Source organism: Pelobates fuscus, chromosome 7 (assembly GCF_036172605.1).
Source record: "Pelobates fuscus isolate aPelFus1 chromosome 7, aPelFus1.pri, whole genome shotgun sequence".
Taxonomy (NCBI): Eukaryota; Metazoa; Chordata; class Amphibia; order Anura; family Pelobatidae; genus Pelobates; species Pelobates fuscus.
The window spans coordinates 175,735,913-175,758,358 of NC_086323.1; the positions used below are offsets into that span (position 1 = coordinate 175,735,913).

The 22,446-nt window shown below is 45.0% G+C and overlaps 1 protein-coding gene across 1 annotated transcript in view; it reads left to right on the forward strand.

The window, feature by feature from the left end:
• The first annotated feature begins 1,105 nt into the window (after positions 1 to 1,105).
• LOC134568881 (uncharacterized) overlaps positions 1,106 to 22,446 on the forward strand; it is a 33,253-nt gene continuing 11,912 nt past the window's right edge. The window contains exons 1-2 of the mRNA XM_063427575.1: positions 1,106 to 1,179; positions 10,617 to 11,447. Coding sequence (XP_063283645.1) covers positions 10,689 to 11,447 — 759 coding nt within the window. The 5' untranslated portion in view covers positions 1,106 to 1,179; positions 10,617 to 10,688. The remainder of the gene's footprint in view (positions 1,180 to 10,616; positions 11,448 to 22,446) is intronic.

Here is a 22,446-nt window from a genome sequence, read left to right on the forward strand (position 1 = left end):
CCAGTCTATTACCAATCCTGTCGATTCCTCCTTAAAAACATTACCCGTGTCCGCCTCTTTCTTACGCACGATGCTACTAAGGAGCTTGTTAATGCTCTAGTAATCTCACACATTGGCTATTGAAATTCTCTCCTAATTGGTCTTCCCAGAAACTGTATTGCCCCTCTACAGTCTGTAATGAATGCAGCCACCAGACTGATTTTCCTTTCCAGTCGGTCCTCTTACACCTCACCCCTCTGTCAGTCCTTACATTTGCTTCCTGTATCCTATAGGAGTCAATTCAAAGTACTAATCCATACCTGTAAAGCATTGAACAAATCTAGTCCCTCTTATATCTCTTCACTGATCCGTAGGTATGCCCCTTCTAGGTCTCTCCGCTCTTCCCATGACCTTCTCCTGTCCGCTGCTCGCACCCGTAAGGCCAACTCACATTTGCAGGACTTCTCGCGGGCGGCTCTTTCCTTTGAAATAGCCTACCTACAGCCATCAGACTCTCCACTAGTCTTCAATCATTTAAAAAGTGCCTTAAAACCCATCTCTTCAGGAAAGCTTACGGCCTCCCAGAGTAACCTCTATCTCACATACCCGTCCCTTGCTCTCTCCTAAAGGGCAGCATTCTACTCTCTCCTCCAGCTCTGCTTCACTCCCAAGTTGTTTGATTGCTATCTCCTGTCCTATTGTGTTTCATACTTCACCTTCTATAGACTGTAAGCTTGTTTGAGCAGTATCCTCGTCAACTTATTGTTTCCCTAAGTTTTTTGTAATTGTCTCATTTATTGTTAAATCTCGCCGTCTTATAATATTGTAAAGCGCTACGGCATATGTTGGCTCTTTATAAATGCCGATAAAAATAATAATACATTTGGTTGTTTTATTCCATCTGAAAACTGTACATCTTTCTACAAATTCCTGATGTAACCCTGTGTGATAGTTTTGCTGTCACACAGTAAGTAACCCTTCATTCATAGTAAAGTATGACATAAAGACGTAGCATGTGACAAAATCTCAAAAGAAGCTTGGTAAGGGTTAACAGTTTCTAGATTGAAGTGCACATATCTGTTTACAGGAGCTTGAAAGTGTAACTGGATCGCTTGTCCTATTATACAGGTTGTAGTCCAATTCATTTGCTTTGCTGCTCAGGAAATGGCTGCTGCTCTCCGCTCGAAATCAATAACAAAGGTAGATTATAAATATACATTTTATAGCTGAATTCAGAAGAAATTAGAAATTAAGGCCAGTATGGTAGAAACAGAAATGTTTGATGTGATTGGGTTTGTGATTACTCGGGTATCGAAGAAATAATTCACAGTACATCTGTGTGCTTCAAAAATAAACAGAAGAGGTAGATCTAACATCGTCACCTTCATTAAATTGGTAATAACAGAGAATTGGCTAGGGAGGTGCAGATTTGTGTCCAGAATGGTAGAATTCCAGTCACCTACAAGCTAGATATTTGAAAATAACTAGTCTCAAGCTGGCACTTTTTTTATAACACTGGCTTTTTTTTTTTTTTTACTTGTAACAAATGTTATCCGGCTACATGTTCTCTGATTGAAAATTGATGCTCCAAATTAGTCCCGAAATTTTCATAATTCAGTCTTCACCTATTACCAAATTGCAAATTAATATGTACATTTCCAGGAAATGGCTTCAATTGCTCATGTTCATTTTAGTTAGCAACTGGAAATAACAGATATTATACCGTTTCAGAACAGGAAAAAAGTGAGTGCAAAATGGGGGGCACAGGACAGGAGAAAACTGAGGAAAAGGCCAGGGAGATTAGAATAGAGAAGCAGAGAGGAAAAGATCTGTTGTACTGAGAAAACACCTGAAAGGTATGTTTAAGAATACACTGCATAAAATACCCATTGCTTTTTTAAAAGGACTGAAAGCTTTTTGTTTTGTTTTTAAATGCTAAAATATATTCATTGCAAATAAAATGTTTCTGTAATAAGATGACCCCTGCATCCTTCCATTTTCAAAGTGTATCCATGATTTACAGGGTGTTGTACTAAGATTTATTGTAATATACAATGTTCCACCTATTGCTTTATATACATATGCCCATTATATATTTATTATTACGCACAATTCTATTTTGGGCAAGTGTATCATCTTCCTGGGTAATTTACATTCCTTAAAGATGTCTGCCACCTATCTATTGTTTCGTGCTCCTACTGTCCACTTCATTCTCTCGTCTAAAAGCCATACTGCTTTCCTCACACAATCGTTTGATCTTATCTCCCACTTTGTTTTCCTCATGTGTTTATATACATCGCTTACTCTGCGCGGGCTGGGGCCGCAACACATGGCGGCGGGCACCTGGTCGGAAGGCTGCGACCCGTGCGACCGCGGTCTGTACGCCAGTGCATGCATAAACACATACACTTAAAGGACCACTACAGACACCCAGATCAAATCAGCTCAATGAAGTGGTCTGGGTGCCAGGTCTCTCTAGTTTTAACCCTGCAGCTGAAAACAGCAGTTTCAGAGAAACTGCTATGTTTCACTGAGGGTTAATCCAGCCTCTAGTCTCATTGACAGAGAGGATTTTCTGCGAGGATTTTCTGCGATTCTCACTGTGAAAATCACAGTGAGAAGACGCTGAACGTCCATAGGAAAGCATTGAGTAATGCTTTCCTATGGGCGGTTTGAATGCGTGCGTGGCTCTTGCCACGCATGTGCATTCGGAGCTGAGAGGCGGATCGGGACGGAGAGATCCCCAGCGCTAAGGGAGTCCGGCGCTGGAGAAAGGTAAGTGCTTAAGAGACACACACACACACTCTCATGAACAGACGCACACATTTACTGACAGACACACACTCAGTGACAGACACACACAAACATACTCAGTAACAGACACACACACTCTAACACTAACACACACTCTAACACACACAAACACACACACTCTAACACTAACACACTCAAACACTCAAACATATTCTAACACACACACTAACACACACACTCTAACACTACCACACACACTAACACACACACACACACACTAACACATACACACTAACACACACACTCACTAACAAACACACTAACACACTCACTAACACTAACACACTCACTAATACTAACACACTCACTAACACACACACACTAACACACACACTCACTAACAAACACACTAACACTAACACACTCTCTAACAAACACACTAACACACTCACACGTTTTTTTTTTGTTTTAAATTTAATCCCCCCAGCCTCCTTACCTGTGTGAGAGCTGAGGGGATTCCCTGGGGTCCAGTGGTGTTGCTGGCCCTGCTGTCACCCAGCTGGCGGGCGCGCAAGGGAGCAATGACCCCTGAGTGCTCCCTCTTCAGCTCCCTCGCGCGCCGCGTACTGATGCCGGAGCCGGAAGATGACGTCATCTTCCGGCTCCCGGCTCCGGTTTCAGTGCGGTGCGCGAGGGAGCTGAAGAGGGATCACTCAGGGCAGGGCTCGAGTCCTGCAGGAACGCATGGGAACGGCGTTCCTGCACTTTTTTCACAGCAGGAACGCCGTTCCCCCTGCAGGCACTCAGGGGGCGGCAAAAAATGCCGCCCCCAATGCCCTGTATTCCCCCTGTCATGGGGGGGCCACCTGATTGCTCCTCTCTCCCCCCCGGCGGGCGGCTCTCTCCCGGTCACACACGGCGAGGGAGCTGTGTCCTCTCTGCTCCCATTCGCCGCGTGCCGTTTTCTGATGCAGGGAGCCGGAATATGACGTCATATTCCGGCTCCCTGTATCAGCAGACAACCCACGCGGCGAGAGGGAGCAGAGAGGACACAGCTCCCTCGCCGTGTGTGACCGGGAGAGAGCCGCCCGCCGGGGGGGAGAGAGCCGCCCGCCGGGGGGGAGAGAGGAGCAATCAGGTGGCCCCCTTGACAGGTTTCCTAAAAGGTAGGGAGGGTGGGTGGGCAATATTAATAATATTAATTATTTGTATATATGTGTGTCTGTTAGTGTGTGTCTGTTAGTGTATGTCTGTGTGTGTCTGTTAGTGTATGTGTTTATGTCTGTTAGTGTGTGTCTGTTAGTGTATGTGTGTGTCTGTTAGTGTATGTGTTTATGTCTGTGTGTGTCTGTGTTTATGTCTGTTAGTGTATGTGTTTATGTCTGTTAGTGTATGTGTTTATGTCTGTTAGTGTATGTGTTTATGTCTGTGTGTGTGTCTGTTAGTGTATGTGTTTATGTCTGTTAGTGTGTGTGTGTATGTCTGTTAGTGTATGTGTGTGTCTGTTAGTGTATGTGTTTATGTCTGTGTGTGTATGTCTGTGTGTGTCTGTTAGTGTATGTGTTTATGTCTGTTAGTGTATGTGCGTGTATGTCTGTTAGTATGTATGTGTGTGTATGTCTGTTAGTGTATGTGTGTGTGTGTCTGTTAGTGTGTGTGTGTGTGTATGTCTGTTAGTTTATGTCTGTTAGTGTATGTTTGTGTCAGTGTGTGTGTATGAGTGTACTTACGTCTGTTAGCGTATGTACGTGTGTGTATGAGTGTATGTGCTTCTGTTAGTGTATGCGTGTGTGTGCGTATGAGTGTATGTGCTTCTGTTAGTGTATGCACGTGTTTGCTTCTGTTAGTGTATGTTTGCGTGTATGTGCTTCTCTTAGTGTATGTTTGCGTGTATGTGCTTCTCTTAGTGTATGTTTGTAAGTGTCTGTCAAATCAGTGAGAGTCTGTCATTTAGTGTGTGTGTGTGACTATTAGTGTGTGTCTGTCAGTGTGTTTGTGTGTGTCTGTCAATGAATTAGTGTGTGTCAGTGAATGTGTGCGTGTCAAATCAGTGACGTCTGTGTGTTTGTCATTGAGTGTGTGTGTTACTGTCAGTGTGTGTCTGTCAGAGAGTGTGCTTAACCCCTTAAGGACCAAACTTCTGGAATAAAAGGGAATCATGACGTGTCACACATGTCATGTGTCCTTAAGGGGTTAAAGGGACACTATAGGCACCCAGACAACTTCAGCTCATTGAAGTGGTCTGGGTGCAGTGTCCCAGTCCCCTTAAACCTGCAAGTGTAATTATTGCGGTTTCTCAGAAACTGCAATAATTACCTTGAGGGGTAACTCCACCTCTACTGGCTGTCTACCAGACAGCCACTAGAGGGACTTTCGGGTGGTTAGGTGACCAAAAGTCGCCTAACTGATGCTGGACGTCCCCACCCTGTGCATGAGGACATCCAGCATCTGCTAATTACCCATAGGATTTTAACCCCTTCAGTGTTGAGTGGGGGACGGGTGCACTATAGGGAATTATAGTGCCAGGAAAACAGCTTTGTTTTCCTGGCACTATAGTATTTCTTTAAAAGGAGCAGGAAAAGGTGGAGTCTTAAGAGGAAGGGGTGGGTTCTTAATCAGGAAGCGGTGCGCCCTTGCCAGGAAGGGGTGGTAAATTTAGGTTAGGGGGGTGCTCAGGTATAGTCATGCCTATGGCAGCACAAAATTGAAATACACCACTGTGTGAGTGTCTGAGTATGTGTGCGTCTGTGAGTGTATGTGTGTGCACGCGTTTATATATGCATACAAGTGTTTTGGGGTTTTTTTTGGGGGGGGGGGAGGGGCGGGAGTTCCCACACTTTTTTCCCCAGGACTTGACCCCTGACTCAGGGGACAGTGCTCCCTCGCGCGCCCGCCAGCCGGGTGACAGCAGGGCCAGCCTCGGGGGGGCCCTGAAGTGGCCGGCTCCTGGGCCCCCCCAGCACAAGAGGCTGGCCCTGTGGGTACATACCTGGGTCGCAGGGCGGCCGGGCCCCCTGGTGGGCCGGGTCCGGTCGCAGCCGCGACCCTGGTATGTACGCCACTGATGCCAGCCCCATAAGTCCTTGTGCAATGTAATGTGTATGTGTGTGTATATATATATATATATATATATATATATATATATATATAATAAACAATACACAAGATCCAGCGCACTCTCCTATCTACTAAACAGCAACTTCAATGTTGACAGATTTTATTAGTTTTTAAAAGTTTTTTAAAAACACCTAATCTAGGCAAAAAAAATAATGGGGATTTAGTTACATTATATGATCATACATTGCATAAGCCTGCTACAATGTCTGCTCTTATGAGATTAACCCACTTACTTGGGAAAAAAAATCCATCTGAGGCTCTCTGCAGTACAAGGCTAAATAAGGACCTGAGATGAGGCACCTGTAACAGAGAGGGGTGCAAAAAAAAAATATATATATATATATATATATATATATATATATATATACAGTTTAATCTTGCCTTGCACTGCTGCTTTAATATAATCACTGTTTTAATACCAGGTACTAGACTGTGGTCAGAGACAGCCCTCTAATTAGGCATTTTAGGCGGCCGCCTCAGCGCTCGCGCTGTCTGGGGCCTCGTGGCCACCTACATCGCCTTAGGGCAGATTATGTCAGACCCTTGGTTAGGTACTGAGGACCTGACACAAGGAGGGGGCCGGCAGCCTGCTCTGTTTGTCACTGGTTGCGAGGCCGCTCTAGTCTGCCCGGCCGGAGAGTTTCAATGGCAGCAGGGCTGCCATCAGAAATTTTGGGGCCCCTAACAAAGCACAAGCCTCCTCCCTCACACCATCATCACCCCTCCCTCACTCCGTCAATAACCCCACTCCATCAATACCCCCCTCCCCCACTCCATCAATACCCAGCCTCCTGTACACCATCAATAGCCTCCTCCCTCACACCATCATCACCCCTCCCTCACTCCGTCAATAACCCCACTCCATCAATACCCCCCTCCCCCACTCCATCAATACCCAGCCTCCTGTACACCATCAATAGCCTCCTCCCTCACACCATCATCACCCCTCCCTCACTCACTCCGTCAATAACCCCACTCCATCAATACCCCCCTCCCCCACTCCATCAATACCCACCCTCCTGTACACCATCAATAGCCTCCTCCCTCACACCATCATCACCCCTCCCTCACTCCGTCAATAACCCCACTCCATCAATACCCCCCTCCCCCCCTCCATCAATACCCACCCTCCTGTACACCATCAATACCCTCCTCCCTCACACCATCATCACCCCTCCCTCACTCACTCCATCATCACCCCTCCCTCACTCCGTCAATACCCCCCTCCCCCACTCCATCAATACCCACCCTCCTGTACACCATCAATAGCCTCCTCCCTCACACCATCATCACCCCTCCCTCACTCTGTCAATAACCCCACTCCATCAATACCCCCCTCCCCCACTCCATCAATACCCACCCTCCTGTACACCATCAATAGCCTCCTCCCTCACACCATCATCACCCCTCTCTCACCCCGTCAATAACCCCACTCCATCAATACCCCCCCACTCCATCAATACCCACCTTCCTGTACACCATCAATAGCCTCCTCCCTCACACCATCATCACCCCTCCCTCACTCCGTCAATAACCCCACTCCATCAATACCCCCCTCCCCCACTCCATCAATACCCACCCTCCTATACACCATCAATAGCCTCCTCCCTCACTCCATCATCACCCCTCCCTCACTCCGTCAATAACCTCACTCCATCAATACCCCCTCCCCCCCTCCATCAATACCCACCCTCCTGTACACCATCAATAGCCTCCTCCCTCACACCATCATCACCCCTCCCTCACTCACTCCGTCAATAACCCCACTCCATCAATACCCCCCTCCCCCACTCCATCAATAGCCTCCTCCCTCACACCATCATCACCCCTCCCTCACTCCGTCAATAACCCCACTCCATCAATACCCCCCTCCCCCACTCCATCAATACCCACCCTCCTATACACCATCAATAGCCTCCTCCCTCACTCCATCATCACCCCTCCCTCACTCACTCCGTCAATAACCCCACTCCATCAATACCCCCCTCCCCCACTCAATCAATACCCTCCTCCCTCACACCATAATCACTCCTCCCTCACTCCGTCAATAACCCCCCTCCATCAATACCCCCCTCCCCCACTCCATCAAGAGCCTCCTCCCTCACACCATCATCACCCCTCCCTCACTCCGTCAATAACCCCACTCCATCAATACCCCCCTCCCCCACTCCATCAATACCCACCCTTCTATACACCATCAATAGCCTCCTCCCTCACTCCATCATCACCCCTCCCTCACTCACTCCGTCAATAACCCCACTCCATCAATACCCCCCTCCCCCACTCAATCAATACCCTCCTCCCTCACACCATAATCACTCCTCCCTCACTCCGTCAATAACCCCACTCCATCAATACCCTCCTCCCTCACACCATCATCACCCCTCCTTCACTCCGTCAATAACCCCACTCCATCAATACCCCCCTCCCCCACTCCATCAATACCCACCCTCCTCTCATTCCATCAATGAAGTGATCAATCACTCCCCCTCACTGTTCATCACCCCACTCAATACCCCCTCACTCACTCACCTCACTCACACATCAATAGCCCCACTCCATTATTTATTTATTTATAAAATATTAATACCCCCTCCATCAATAGCCCTACTCCATTAATACCCCCTCCATCAATAGCCCCACTCCATTAATACCCCCTCCCACAATAACTCCCCTCCTTCACACCATCATCACCCCCCATCAGTCCATCAATACCCCCCTCACACAGCTCACTGACACTCACTACACAGTATATAAACCCTACCTGGCACTGGAAGTTATTTCTGGGGTGCCATATCCAGGCTTCTTCCTGCAGGAGGGTTCCCTGCTTGAGCGGAGCTTCCAAATGGGGGTGGGGCTTACATGCAGGGGCGGAGTTAACATGACGGCCCGCGGTGTGGGAATCAGGAAGGGAGACTCAGTGCTCCCTCCTGCTGTCAGCAGAGTTAATGTGGCCACACCAGCCCCCAGCACCTGCCCCCTGAATTCCCTCGGACTGACAGAAGCTGTCATAGTCCGAGGGAAAAATTATTTAAATTGAACATTAGGGCTTCTTGCCGGCCCCAAGTGCAGCGGCCCACCGGAAAATTCCCAGTATCCCGGTGGGCCAGTCCGGCCCTGATAGTAATAACAGGAGAAGAGAAGTGTCAGGCATAAAGGGGTGCACAGGCCTGTGCCGGGTCTTGTGGAGATTAAGCTGTGGAGGCTGCAAAAGGGACTGGAATGCATCCTTTATGGTGAGAGAGGGATGTAAGCAAGTTCTGCTGGTCCTTCCCTGTCGCTGGGTTTCCCCTCAGCCTATACCCAGCTGGGGAAATGTCGGCATTATGCGGACCTTCTGCAATGCGTTCCTGGTTGGGGTGCTCCCATGCTCTGTTGCGACTCCATGTGCCCGGGTTGCCTGTTGTTGGGGCAGTGGATGTTCCCCCTCATCGCCATTGTGAGGCCTTTGGTGCTGCTGGCATGTTGATCTTCTGTGGGCTTTGTTTTGGCTGCCGGGGTGAGTAGGCACCTGGATGTGGGTGCGTCGTTCTCTTCTTCTCCCTCTCCTCCCTCTGCGTGAGGTTTTTTGGTGTGTCGTGTTTGACTCCGGCTTTTGTGCTCCGGCACCATTGTGGTTGTGGCATGTCGCGTGTTGAGTTTCGTCGCCATGGGCAACACAGGTGGCTCTGGGGTGGCGTAGTCGGAGGTGGTTTTAGCACCGCAGGTGAGGCAGGTTGTGGGACTCGTGGGGAACCCCGCTGTCTCTGCTCGATACGGAGCCAGAAGGCTGCAATGATAGCATCCAGCTGCGTGAGTGTGTTCAGCGTTTGGGTAGGTCCGTCTGCAACCCCCGTCATCTGTGGTGCAGCAAGCTCCCGCCTGTTTTGAGCCTGCAAGTTGCGTGAGTGTTCTCCTGGGACCGGTATGACCCCCGCCGGTCCAAAGGGGGGGGGGGGAACGAGGGCCCATTATCGAGAGTCCAGTGGTGGATGGCGTCGGAGGAATGCCCACCGCCTCCGCGTCGGCCATATGGTACTCGGGCGATTCTCGCTGCAATTTTGGCATGTTTGGTACCCGTTGGTTCGCCCGGGTGTCACCAGTAGCTTAGTGGCCTTTATGAGTTGTATAGTCGCTTTAGTTTGGTGATTATGTCGCTTTATTCGCCTGTGAGAGCAGGAGCTGTGTCTGCTCAGCTCAACGGTCAGGACCAGCCCCCACATCTCCTCTTTTAAAGGGAACCTGTCCTGGAAAAAACAGCTGTAGCTCCTTTAAAAGAGCTTAAAATGTTATCTATACATTGTGCTAGCAGTTTTACTAGCAGATATATACATTTGGAGAAAAAAAACTATTTAAAAATCTCTTGATTCCTTTACAGACACTGAATGCTGAGGAATTAAGAGAAAGGGAGATCAGACGAAACCCACCCATAGCAATCACAGTGCATGCGCTGTGGTTGCTATGGTAAATCCATAGCCATCACTCCATTCAGATGTTGGCATGCTGGAACACAACCAAAATGTCAATTGCATGGAGGTGGTTTGCCCTGTTCGGGGAAGAATCCCAAGCAGGCCAAATTTCCACAGAACAAAGGAATAGTGCGGGCGAACAGGAGGTGGGTGTTACAGAAGTTGTTGGGTAAGCTAATTCAAATTAATAACCTGTTGTTTCCTGTAATAGTTTGTTTTATTTATTGTTCTAGTAAATTTTTAAAGTGCTGTGGAATATATTGATGCTATATAAAGGCTAATAATAATTATTCAACCAATTTCCCATGTCATTCTTAGATCACGTCAACTTCATGAAATACATATCAATCTATGCAGTTTTCACATCTTCTTAAAATCTGTAAATAAAGCATGGATAACCTAGATATACCTTCTGTAAATATGGAAAATCAATCTGGAGAAGATAATAATTGTACGGATGAATATTACCCAATTGATCTTATGACCTGCCAAGAACCCCAAATGGAATTAACAGAAGACAAACGTGACAGTGATGTGAACCCTGATCTTCCCCAAATCTCCAATGCTTTAGATAGACCCCTAGAAATATCAGTAGAAGAAATGATGACTGAAAATCTTAGTCTAGATGGGACATCTCTCACTAATATCCTCAGATGGCCACCAGAATGGGTGGAAAATCTTCCCGACAACAATTATACCACAGCAAAAGAAACTAAAATGTGCAATGAAGAAACAGCTACATACTGGACAGGAGGTGGGGGAGATTCATGTAAACAAGATAATATTTTGACTCCATCAATTTTAGAGAGTGAACAGGCAGATGACAATATGAGCCTAGCAAAAAACAATCCCAGACTTTACTTCCCGCTGGAAAAAACATTGCGAAATCTTCAACTTCTTGACCTGAAACTGCAATATAACACACGTCAGGCTGCAGGCAACAAAAATGACTCTGAATGCAACAATGACAGCAGCTCCAGCTCTGATGAAAGTGAATCCAAGTCAGTAGAATCTAGTGAACAACAAACTAACCATGAAGAGACAGAGCGAGCACAAAATTTGGCACTGATCACGCTCCTATCCCAATGTCATCTCAAGCTGCAGCATCTGGAGGAACTTAAACACTATGCAGGTCACCTGGCACACAGCGTAAGTGTCTATCTCCAGGAGTATTGGATTACTCTAAAGAGTCTACATTTTATATCAACCCATCTACAGTACACAAGGGAGAACTACACAATGAAAGCCAAACTCACTTATTTAGAATAATACACCTCGTTCCAAATGCTGACGCTTGAATTGAGCTCTCCATATTCTACTAAAATGTGAAAAACCCATAAGAAAATTATTGAAATTTTTGTATTTGCTAAATTTTAGTATTTATTTTTTAAAGGCAGTTCAAAGACACATTTAGAGATATGCTCTGAAAGTGAAAAGTAAATCATGAGCAATTCAGTTGTTTGCTAACAATTACATAGAAAATGTCCAAAATGCATTCCCAGTGTAGAAGAAATTATTGTCCGAAACAGGGGAGGGCTGGCAGGGAGGAAAGAACACAATTCCTCCCCAATCTTCTAATATACAGTAGTCTCTGGGATCCGTTTTCATAGCACCGTCTGTCTTCTGAATGATGTACATGTGGATGGCTATCTCCAATGTTATACCTCTGCTTGGCCCCCACCATGCCACTCCTCTTCCATCAGCCAATGCCAAATCTCCTCTGTTTGATGTGGCATCCCGGCGTTCGGCAAACATGAATGCATGAGCATTTACTAGGTGGGGTGTATGATTACATTATTATGCCAAGCCTGCATTCATCCTAAATTTAAAGTAACAGAAGTCTAATCACTTGTGGACTGAAAACACACATAGTCATAATTGTTTCCCAACCAACCACCGCACACTTACTTCTATTTAAAGAAACATTATAGTCACCAAAAGAACTTTAGCTTATCCCCTTAAGAACGGTGGTCCTTGGGGACCCAGCTCTAAACGCCGGGGGCAGCATTGCATGTCCCTGCCATCCTATTCACTTACCCGGTCGCCGGCGATCCCATTCCAGTGATTGCAGTGGGGGGACTCACCTGGCATCCCGGGGAGTCCCCCTGCTCCTGTTCTGGCCCTCCTGGGCCACATGATCGCGAGGTCCTTGGGAGGACCTCACGATCACATGGACGGCATAGCCATCCACATCAATGCCAGGAGGGGGAGTGCCTGTAATGTGTATAACTCCCCCTGCTGCCTGTAAAAAAAACCTGTTAAAACTGTTTAAAATTAAATTATATATACTTAGATCATATATATATTTATGATCTAAGTATATATATTTATTTATATACACATACATACACATACACTGTCTAAGTGTATTTTAATATTAATATATATTTATCTAATTATATATATATATTAATATCAAAATACACGTAGAATGATATTGATTAAATATATATATAATAATCATTATATATTTTTTATATAATATTAAATAAATATGTAAATACATTAAAAAATAAAATAAAAAATATATATGTGTAATTTCGTTCTAACTGTATTTTAAAATTTATATATATATATATATATATATATATATATTGGTATCAAAATACACCTAGAACAAGATATATATATCTATATACATGTATATATGTATATATCACTATATATATATATATATATATATATATACCCAGAGCTCGAGTCCTGCAGGAACGCATGGGAACGGCGTTCCTGCACTTTTTCCAAAGCAGGAACGCCGTTCCCAGTCCTGCAGGACCTGCCCGCTGCCCTGCTAACTGAATACAGGGACCATCACACGCGGCGTTCTTCTCCAGCTCTAACTCTCGCGAGACCCGCGGCTGTGAGAGCGTTGCCACGGGTTACCATGGCAACACTCCGCACAGGCGAGTCTCGCGAGAGATGAAGCTGAGAGAGCTGGAGAAGAACGCCGCGTGTGATGGCCCCTGTATGCAGCGGCTGCTATTCTCCACCGGACCACCAGGCGATCTCCCCCCTCCCTGACAAGGTAAGAAGCAGGGAGGGGGGAGAGTAAAGTAAAAAAAACATAAAAACAAAGGTTAAAAAGCAAATGCATCCCCTCCCCATCATCCAGCACACACACACACATAATCCAGCACACACACACATAATCCAGTACACACACACACACACATAATCCAGTACACACACACACACATAATCCAGCACACACACACAACACATAATCCAGTACACACACACACACATAATCCAGTACACACACACATAATCCAGTACACACACACACATAATCCAGCACACACACACATAATCCAGCACACACACATAATCCAGCACACACACATAATCCAGCACACACACACACACACACAATCCAGCACACACACACATAATCCAGCACACACACACACACAATCCAGCACACACACACACACACAATCCAGCACACACACACACACACACATAATCCAGCACACACACACACACACACACACAATCCAGCACACACACACACACACACACACATAATCCAGCACACACACACATAATCCAGTACACACACACACACACATAATCCAGTACACACACACACACATAATCCAGCACACACACACATAATCCAGTACACACACACACACATAATCCAGTACACACACACACACATAATCCAGTACACACACATAATCCAGTACACACACACACACACATAATCCAGCACACACACATAATCCAGCACACACACACATAATCCAGCACACACACACACACACACAATCCAGCACACACACACACATAATCCAGCGCACACACACACACACACAATCCAGCACACACACACACAATCCAGCACACACACACACACACACATAATCCAGCACACACACACACACACACAATCCAGCACATACACACACACACATAATCCAGCACACACACACACATAATCCAGCACACACACACACACATAATTCCAGCACACACACACACATAATCCAGCACACACACACATAATCCAGCACACACACACATAATCCAGCACACACACACATAATCCAGCACACACACATACACATAATCCAGCACACACACACACATAATCCAGCACACACACGCATCATCCAGCACACACACGCATCATCCAGCACACACACGCATCATCCAGCACACACACACATCATCCAGCACACACACACATCATCCAGCACGCACACACACACACATAATCCAGCACACACATAATCCAGCACACACACACACATAATCCAGCACACACATAATCCAGCACACACATAATCCAGCACACACACACATAATCCAGCACACACATAATCCAGCACACACACACACACACACATAATCCAGCACACACACACACATAATCCAGCACACACACACACACTGCACTTACTACAAACACACTACATTCATTATACACACTCTACACTCATTACAAACACACTAAATTCACTGTACACACTGCACTCACTACACACACTACATTCACTATACACACTCTGCATTCATTATACACACTCTGCATTCACCACACACACACTACATACACTGCATTCATTATACACACTGCATTCATTATACACACTCTGCACTCACTACAAACACACTACATTCACTATACACACTCTGCATTCATTATATAGACTCTGCATTCATTATACACACTCTGCACTCACTGCACACTACATTCACTATACACACTCTGCATTCACTACAAACAAACTACATACACTGCATTCACTATACACACTCTGCATTCACTACACACTACATTCACTATACACACTCTGCATTCACTATACACACTCTGCATTCACTATACACACTCTGCATTCACTACAAACACACTACATACACTGCATTCATTATACGCACTCTGCACTCACTACAAACACACTGCATTCATTATACACACTTTGCACTCACTACAAATACACTGCATTCATTATACACACTCTGCACTCACTACAAACACACTACATTTATTATTCACACTGCAATCACTAAAAAAACACTCTACACTCACTAGAAACACACTGCATTCATTATACACACTCTGTACTCACTAGAAACACACTGCATTCATTAAACACACTCTGCACTCACTACAAACACACTGCATTCATTATACACACTCTGCACTCACTACAAACACACTACATTCATTATACACACTGCACTCACTACAAACACACTACATTCATTATACACACTCTGCACTCACTACAAACACACTACATTCATTATACACACTCTGCACTCACTACAAACACACTACATTCACTATACACACTTTGCACTCACTACAAACACACTACATTCACTATACACACTTTGCACTCACTACACACTACATTCATTATACACACTGCATTCACTACACACACTACATTCATTATACACACTCTGCACTCACTACAAACACACTAGATTTATTATTCACACTGCAATCACTAAAAAAACACTCTACACTCACTACAAACACACTACATTCATTATACACACTCTACACTTACTACAAACACACTACATTCATTATACACACTCTACACTTACTACAAACACACTACATTCATTATACACACTCTACACTTACTACAAACACACTACATTCATTATACACACTCTACACTTACTACAAACACACTACATTCATTATACACACACTGCACTCACAACAAACACATTACATTCATTATACACACTCTGCACTCACTACAAACACACTAAATTTATTATACACACTGCACTCACTACAAACACACTACATTCATTATACACACTGCACTGAATACAAACACACTACATTCATTATCCATACTCTGCATTCACTACAAACACACTACATTCATTATACACACTGCACTGACTACAAACACACTACATTCATTATCCATACTCTGCATTCACTACAAACACACTACATTAATAATACACATCCTGCACTGCACTATATGCATAGGAGTGTAATTTTTTTTTTTTAGGGGGGGGGGAGGCGGAATCTTGGGTGAGTTCCCACACTTTTTTCCCCAGGACTTGACCCCTGTATATATCTATATATAAATAAACATAATTTTAAAAATTATATATATATATATATATATATATATATATATACACACACATGTATATATATAATAATTCTACGTATATATTTATGTAGTAATTTTACATAATTAGGTCATTTTATTAATTACAATTTGCGGGACCTGCCTGACAACCCAGGCCAAAAGTCCAGGGAATTTAATTTGCTAGCACTATATTTAACCCTGTAACAATCATTGTGATACGTTTTACTGTTTTGAAACTCTAATATTTGTGTTCAGCGAAATCTTCCGAGTATTACAGTACCCCTCATGTACGGGTTTTATGGTGTTTTCAAAAGTTAAATATAAGGCTTGCGTTTCATTTTTTTCACATTGAAATTCGCCAGATTAGTTACGTTGCCTTTGAGACCATATGGTAGCCCAGGAATGAAAATTACCCCCATGATGGCATACCATTTAGAATAGTAGAGAACACAAGGTATTGCAAATGGGGTATGCCCAGTCTTTTTTAGTAGCCAATTCTTATTTTTCAGTTTTTTTAATATTTTATTCATATTTTTTAATATTTTATTCATATTAAATTATGTTTCCCCTGAATAATATTATATATAATACGTGTGGGTGCACATAATATGAAAGAGGTGAATTAGACCTGAAAAGACCTATAGCGCAAATTCAAGGTTTTGTTTACGTTTTGTTTTGATCACAATGTGTACATTTATCTCCGTCCTTAAGGGGATAATGAGGCAATTTTTGTGTATAGATCATGACTGAGGTTTCACTGCTCAATCCTCTGCTATTTAGGAGTTAAATTGATTTTGTTTATGTTTATGCAGCAATTGCCACACCTACCCTGGCTGTGACTCACACATCCGGAATGAAAGCAAATGGATTCATTTTCAATCAGATTTAACTTACTTTAAAAGTTTTTATCTCCTGCTCTGTAAATTGAACTTTACATATATACAGTAGGCTCCTGCAAGATCTAGCAAACTTCTAAGAGAGCAGGAGATAATAAATTATAAATGAAACATAATTTGCAATAAAGGAAGTGAATATATTAGATAGCTCTTTACAGGAAGTGTTTAGGAAGGCTGTGTAAGTCACCTGCAGGGGGGTGTGACTAGGTTTGCATAAACAACGTGCTTTAATTCCTAAATGGCAGACAACTGAGCAGTGAGACTGCAGGGGGCGGGGCAAACTGCTTCATTAATCTAAAGTTGTTTTGGTGATTATAATATCCCTTTCAAGCATTTCTCTGACATCACTTCCTTGCCCTGATGTGATCTTTATAGAACGAGAGTGCGCTCCTGTAATCTTGGTATTTCTGGTAGCTGACTTGACTATGTTTAATCCTTTATTCTGTATCCCTGAACCTTGGCTTCATTATACTAGTATTTAAATTTTCTCCAAACTTGACCTAAGCCTGTATCTGACTACGCTCTATCCCAGGGATAGGCAACCTTCGGCACTCCAGATGTTGTGGACTACATCCCCCATAATGCTGTCAAAGCATCATGGGAGGTGTAGTCCAAAACATCTGGAGTGCCGAAGGTTGCCTATCCCTGGGATAGAGCGTAGTCAGATACAGGCTTGCCTATGCCTGCGTCTATCCTATTTGTTAAAAGAAAACTACTAGTTGTTTTCCTGGCACTATAGCTTACTATAGTGCCCCCCCCCCCCCCTCTGTTGCTTCCCCCACAATAATGCTTTTCTATGGGATTTGGGGTGACACTGGATGTCCTCAAGTGCTCAAAGCATGCATGAATACATGCAGGGACTATTGTGTGCTATAATTATTTGACTAATATACTAATAGTAAACTGATATACTGATTAAGGGTAAGGATGATAATCACTAGCAGGTATTTAACAAAGTGTTCTTTTTGAAAAAGTTGTTTAAAGTCCTAAAAGTGGGGCAATTACCATGGAATCACCATGTGCAGGTTACGTGAAAGGTACCTGGAGATAACTGCTTTGGTATAGGTGCACCAGGGCCGTCTTTAATATTGACCGGACCATGGGCAAAGCATTTGCTTGGGCCCCCTGGACTCTGTCCCCCCTCCCCACGTGTGCAATCACATCCTCCACCCCAACACAGTGGCAGACTTAATGTGCAAGAATTTTTTTGGGCCTTCCTATTGCATGGGTGATTAAAAGGTAAATCCCCATCTGTCGTGCAACTCCAGAAATGCATTGACAGCTGAGGCTCTACCATTTACACATGTTTGCAGATTTGTATTTAGCACTAAGCAGTTTTTGTGTGTTTGAATGTAAAAACTTTTTGTATGGAATATGTTTGTATGTGGTGTTGGCGTCACTGCAAGCATGTATTTATGTGTAGTGTTGGTTTTTAAATGCAGGGGTGTATTTACATATAATTTTGATGTGTAGGGTCCGTCACTGTCCAACCCATTTTCATGCAAGGGAGAGGCCCAGGCAGCTTCCCACCTGGTGCAGACCACTTGTACTGCTCCCGCGAGTGCTTCAACAGGTTGGCTTAGCCAGAAGGAGCAGTATGAGTGGTCTGCTCTTGCTGAAGAAAACGGAACAAACCATGTACACTCGAGCAGTTTAAGGAGAATATTGATGTAGAAATTTGAGTGCCCAAGCCTCAACATTAAAGGGACACTATAGTCACCCAGACCACTTCAGCTCAATGAAGTGGTCTAGGTGCCAGGTCTCTCAGGTTTTAACCCTTCAGATGCAAACATAGCAGTTGCAAAGAAACTGCTATGTTTACATTGCAGGGTTAAGACAGCCTCTAGTGGCTGTCTTCCTGGACAGCCATTAGAGGTGCATCTGCGACTCTGGAGGCATATTATGCCTCCATCACGCAGAGCGTCTATAGGAAAGCATTGAGAAATGCTTTCCTATGGACACTTTGAATGCGCATTCAGCACTTGCCGCGCATGCGCATTCGGCTCCGCTGACGTCGGCAGAGAGAGCTGATGTTGGCGGTGGAGGAGAGGTCACCAGCGCTGAGGGAGCCCGGCGCTGGTATAAGGTAAGTAGCTGAAGGGGTTTTAACCCTTCAGCGCCACGGGAAGGGGACCCTGAGGGTGGGGGCACCCTTAGGGCACTATAGTGTCAGGAAAACCGCTATGTTTTCCTGACACTATAGTCAGGGCCAGCCTTAGGGGTGTGCGAGCTGTGCGGCCGGCTGTGGGCGCCTTGGAGCAGGACAGCCGACACAGCTCACACATGGCCAGCTACCCGGGTGGAGGATTTCATTATTCTCCACCCTGGAATAGAAAAAAAACCTCCCAGCATTGCGGCGGGGGTGGGGCTTACCTTGCAGCAGGTGCGGAGCTAAATTGATGGCGGGGGCGGGGCTAAAATGACTGCATGGGAAGCAGGAAGGAGTCCCTGCTTCCCCAACAACCAGACCCCATGAGCTTCCTGCACTGCCTTCACTCCTCCCAGACCATAAAGGACAGAGGTAACCATGTATGACTGCCTGTTTGTGAGTGTGTGTGTGAGTATGTGCAACTGTCTGCCTCTGTGTGTGTGTGAGTACCTGTGTGTGTGGCTGTCTGCCTGTGTGAGTGTGTGTGACTGTCTGCCTGTGTGTGTGACTGTCTGTCTGTATGTGTGTGTGTGTGTGTGTGGCTGTGTGCGTGTGACTGTCTGCCTGTGTGTGTGGCTGTCTGCCTGTGTGTGTGTAACTGTCTGTCTGCCTGTGTGTGTGGCTGTCTGCCTGTGTGTGTGTAACTGTCTGCGTGTATGTGTGTGGCTGTCTGCCTGTGTGTGTGTGTGTGTGTGTGTGACTGTCTGCCCGTGTGACTGTCTGCCTGTGTGTGTGGCTGTCTGCCTCTGTGTGTGAGTACCTGCCTGTGTGTGTGTGTGTGTGTGACTGTCTGCCTCTGTGTGTGTGGCTGTCTGCATCTGTGTGTGTTTGACTATCTGCCTGTGTGACTGTCTGCCTCTGTGTGTGTGACTGTCTGCATGTAACTGTGTGTGTGTGTGAGAGAGAGACTGTATGTGTGGCTGTATGTATGTGACTGTACCTATGTGTGTGTGGGGGGTAGAGGGAGCGCTGCGAAGATTTTTCGCACAGGGCGCCTAAGGGCCTAAGGTCGGCCCTGACTATAGTGATCCTTTAACTAATGTTATGAATAATGCAATCAAAAGAGCCTGACTTTGCGAGGCGGCAAATGGAGCTCAAAAATGTAAACTTCCGTACCTAGTCAAACAAATCTCCATACGTTAAACATTCATTGTATGAAATATAATTTAAATTGGTTTACTAATAAAAGCGTTACTGACTTTTCAAAACCTACTCTGAATTTTGACCCAATTCATTATGTATATAGGTTTTTAGTTCACTAAAAGGTGCGCTTTTGGGCCATTTCAGTTCCAAGTTTTTCTTGGAAGGTTGCATGGACAAACTTTGCCAAACCGAAACTCTGCATGGATGAAATTCTGTCCATCTGAACCCAAAAATATTTTTCAGATGGATCAATTCAGACAAACTGATTTTTTTTGCTCTGCACAAGTCCACCACATGAGCTATGGGAGCTGCAACACACCAGAAGGCATATGTCAAGTAGGACACTGGTCCTTTCTGAATACTTTTGTTCAGGGCTACAGGCTTTAAGTTGCCTTTTCATTCTGGGCTCATTATGTAAGGAATGTTAAAACCATGTCTCTTCTACGGTTTTATGGTATGCTTATTTCACCTGCTAAATCCTTTTTACCTGATTACACTGCTCAACAGGAACTTAAACTAGGGATTAAGCCTATCAAAAGTGCAATGGGATAAGGTGTTTATTTTCATTTATAAATGTTCAGTCTCTGGTACCTGCTTTAATTTTCTTGGACCACACAGATATCCGTTAAAATGTATAAAAAAAACGCCCCGCCTCATTAATTTAGCCAAAATACTTAGTGGAGACAAACTAATCCCCCTTTAGTCATGGAAAAGCTTGATAAAGTGAATGAGCAATTTAGAGATGTTTATGACATCAGTACATGATAGAACCTCTAAAATATCTCAAATAGGGAAATGTAATTTGGGACAGATTCCAGGACTCAGAATTTCTACTCCTTGGAATCAAAAAAATTCTAATAACATGCCTTAAGGAGTCTTAGACCCTCATCTATGGATAAACTAATATGTGGTGGAAGCTCGGTAAAAATAAATTTAGTAGGCCGAGATTACCACGTGACATGTGTACGTGCATATACTGGTGTATCGGTCGGTTGGTTGCACGTGGCAAAGATACGATCAGTAGTGTACGGAGCATGTGCGAGAATACCGGATGTAGTATTCCCCTCCTCCATTGTGCTGGGCAAGCCATGCGGTCAAACAGGAAGTTAGTTCTTGTTCGATTGATTGGGTAAGAGAATGTGTGGCTGGAGCTTATCATGGCAGGAGTTACATGCCTATATAAGGAGCCTACACTATTGTCCGGGGCTCAGATCTTGTTGTATTTTGGTGACATTAGTCCCTCTGAGTCCCGATCGGTGAACCGAATAAAGAATCTCTTCCTTCCTGAAGAAACCTGTGTCCATCTCTCTGTGCTTGGCTTCCGTCAGTTTCTCCGGTATCATTTGGTGCATTGGCCGGGAAGCTCATCGTTCAACGGTAGCTGAGAAGCAGAGGCGTGAGACGGTCTATCTTTGCCCACGTTCTCTACGGCTGCACCCCTGAACTTCTGCGTGGACCTCCCTTCGTCTCGGCGCCACTGGTCTGTTGTCCAGGAGATCATCGGTCTCTACGTAGTAAGTGCTAGGGTGTCCCCGTCGATGAGTGTGAACTCAGGCTCAGGAACGAGGAGGTAAGACGACCGCTGTTTTAGACAGCGGACCCACTAGGGGTATTGGATACCGATTGTGCGGTAGGCCCATAAGGGGTTATTTGGAATCTGCCCCCTCCAGTGGAGGGAAGGAGCGAAGGCGCACCGCTCAATTAAACGCTCTATAGTCAGCCCGTTTAATTTTGGTTTGGAGTCAGGCGGGGTTCTGGTGTAAATAGCCCTAGCCGGACACCGGTGTCTTGTCTAGACTAGCGTTCTAGGGTGTATATTTTGTTCGCTAGGTCGGAGGGACCGGGAGACTAAGCGGCGTATGTGTAAATTCGGT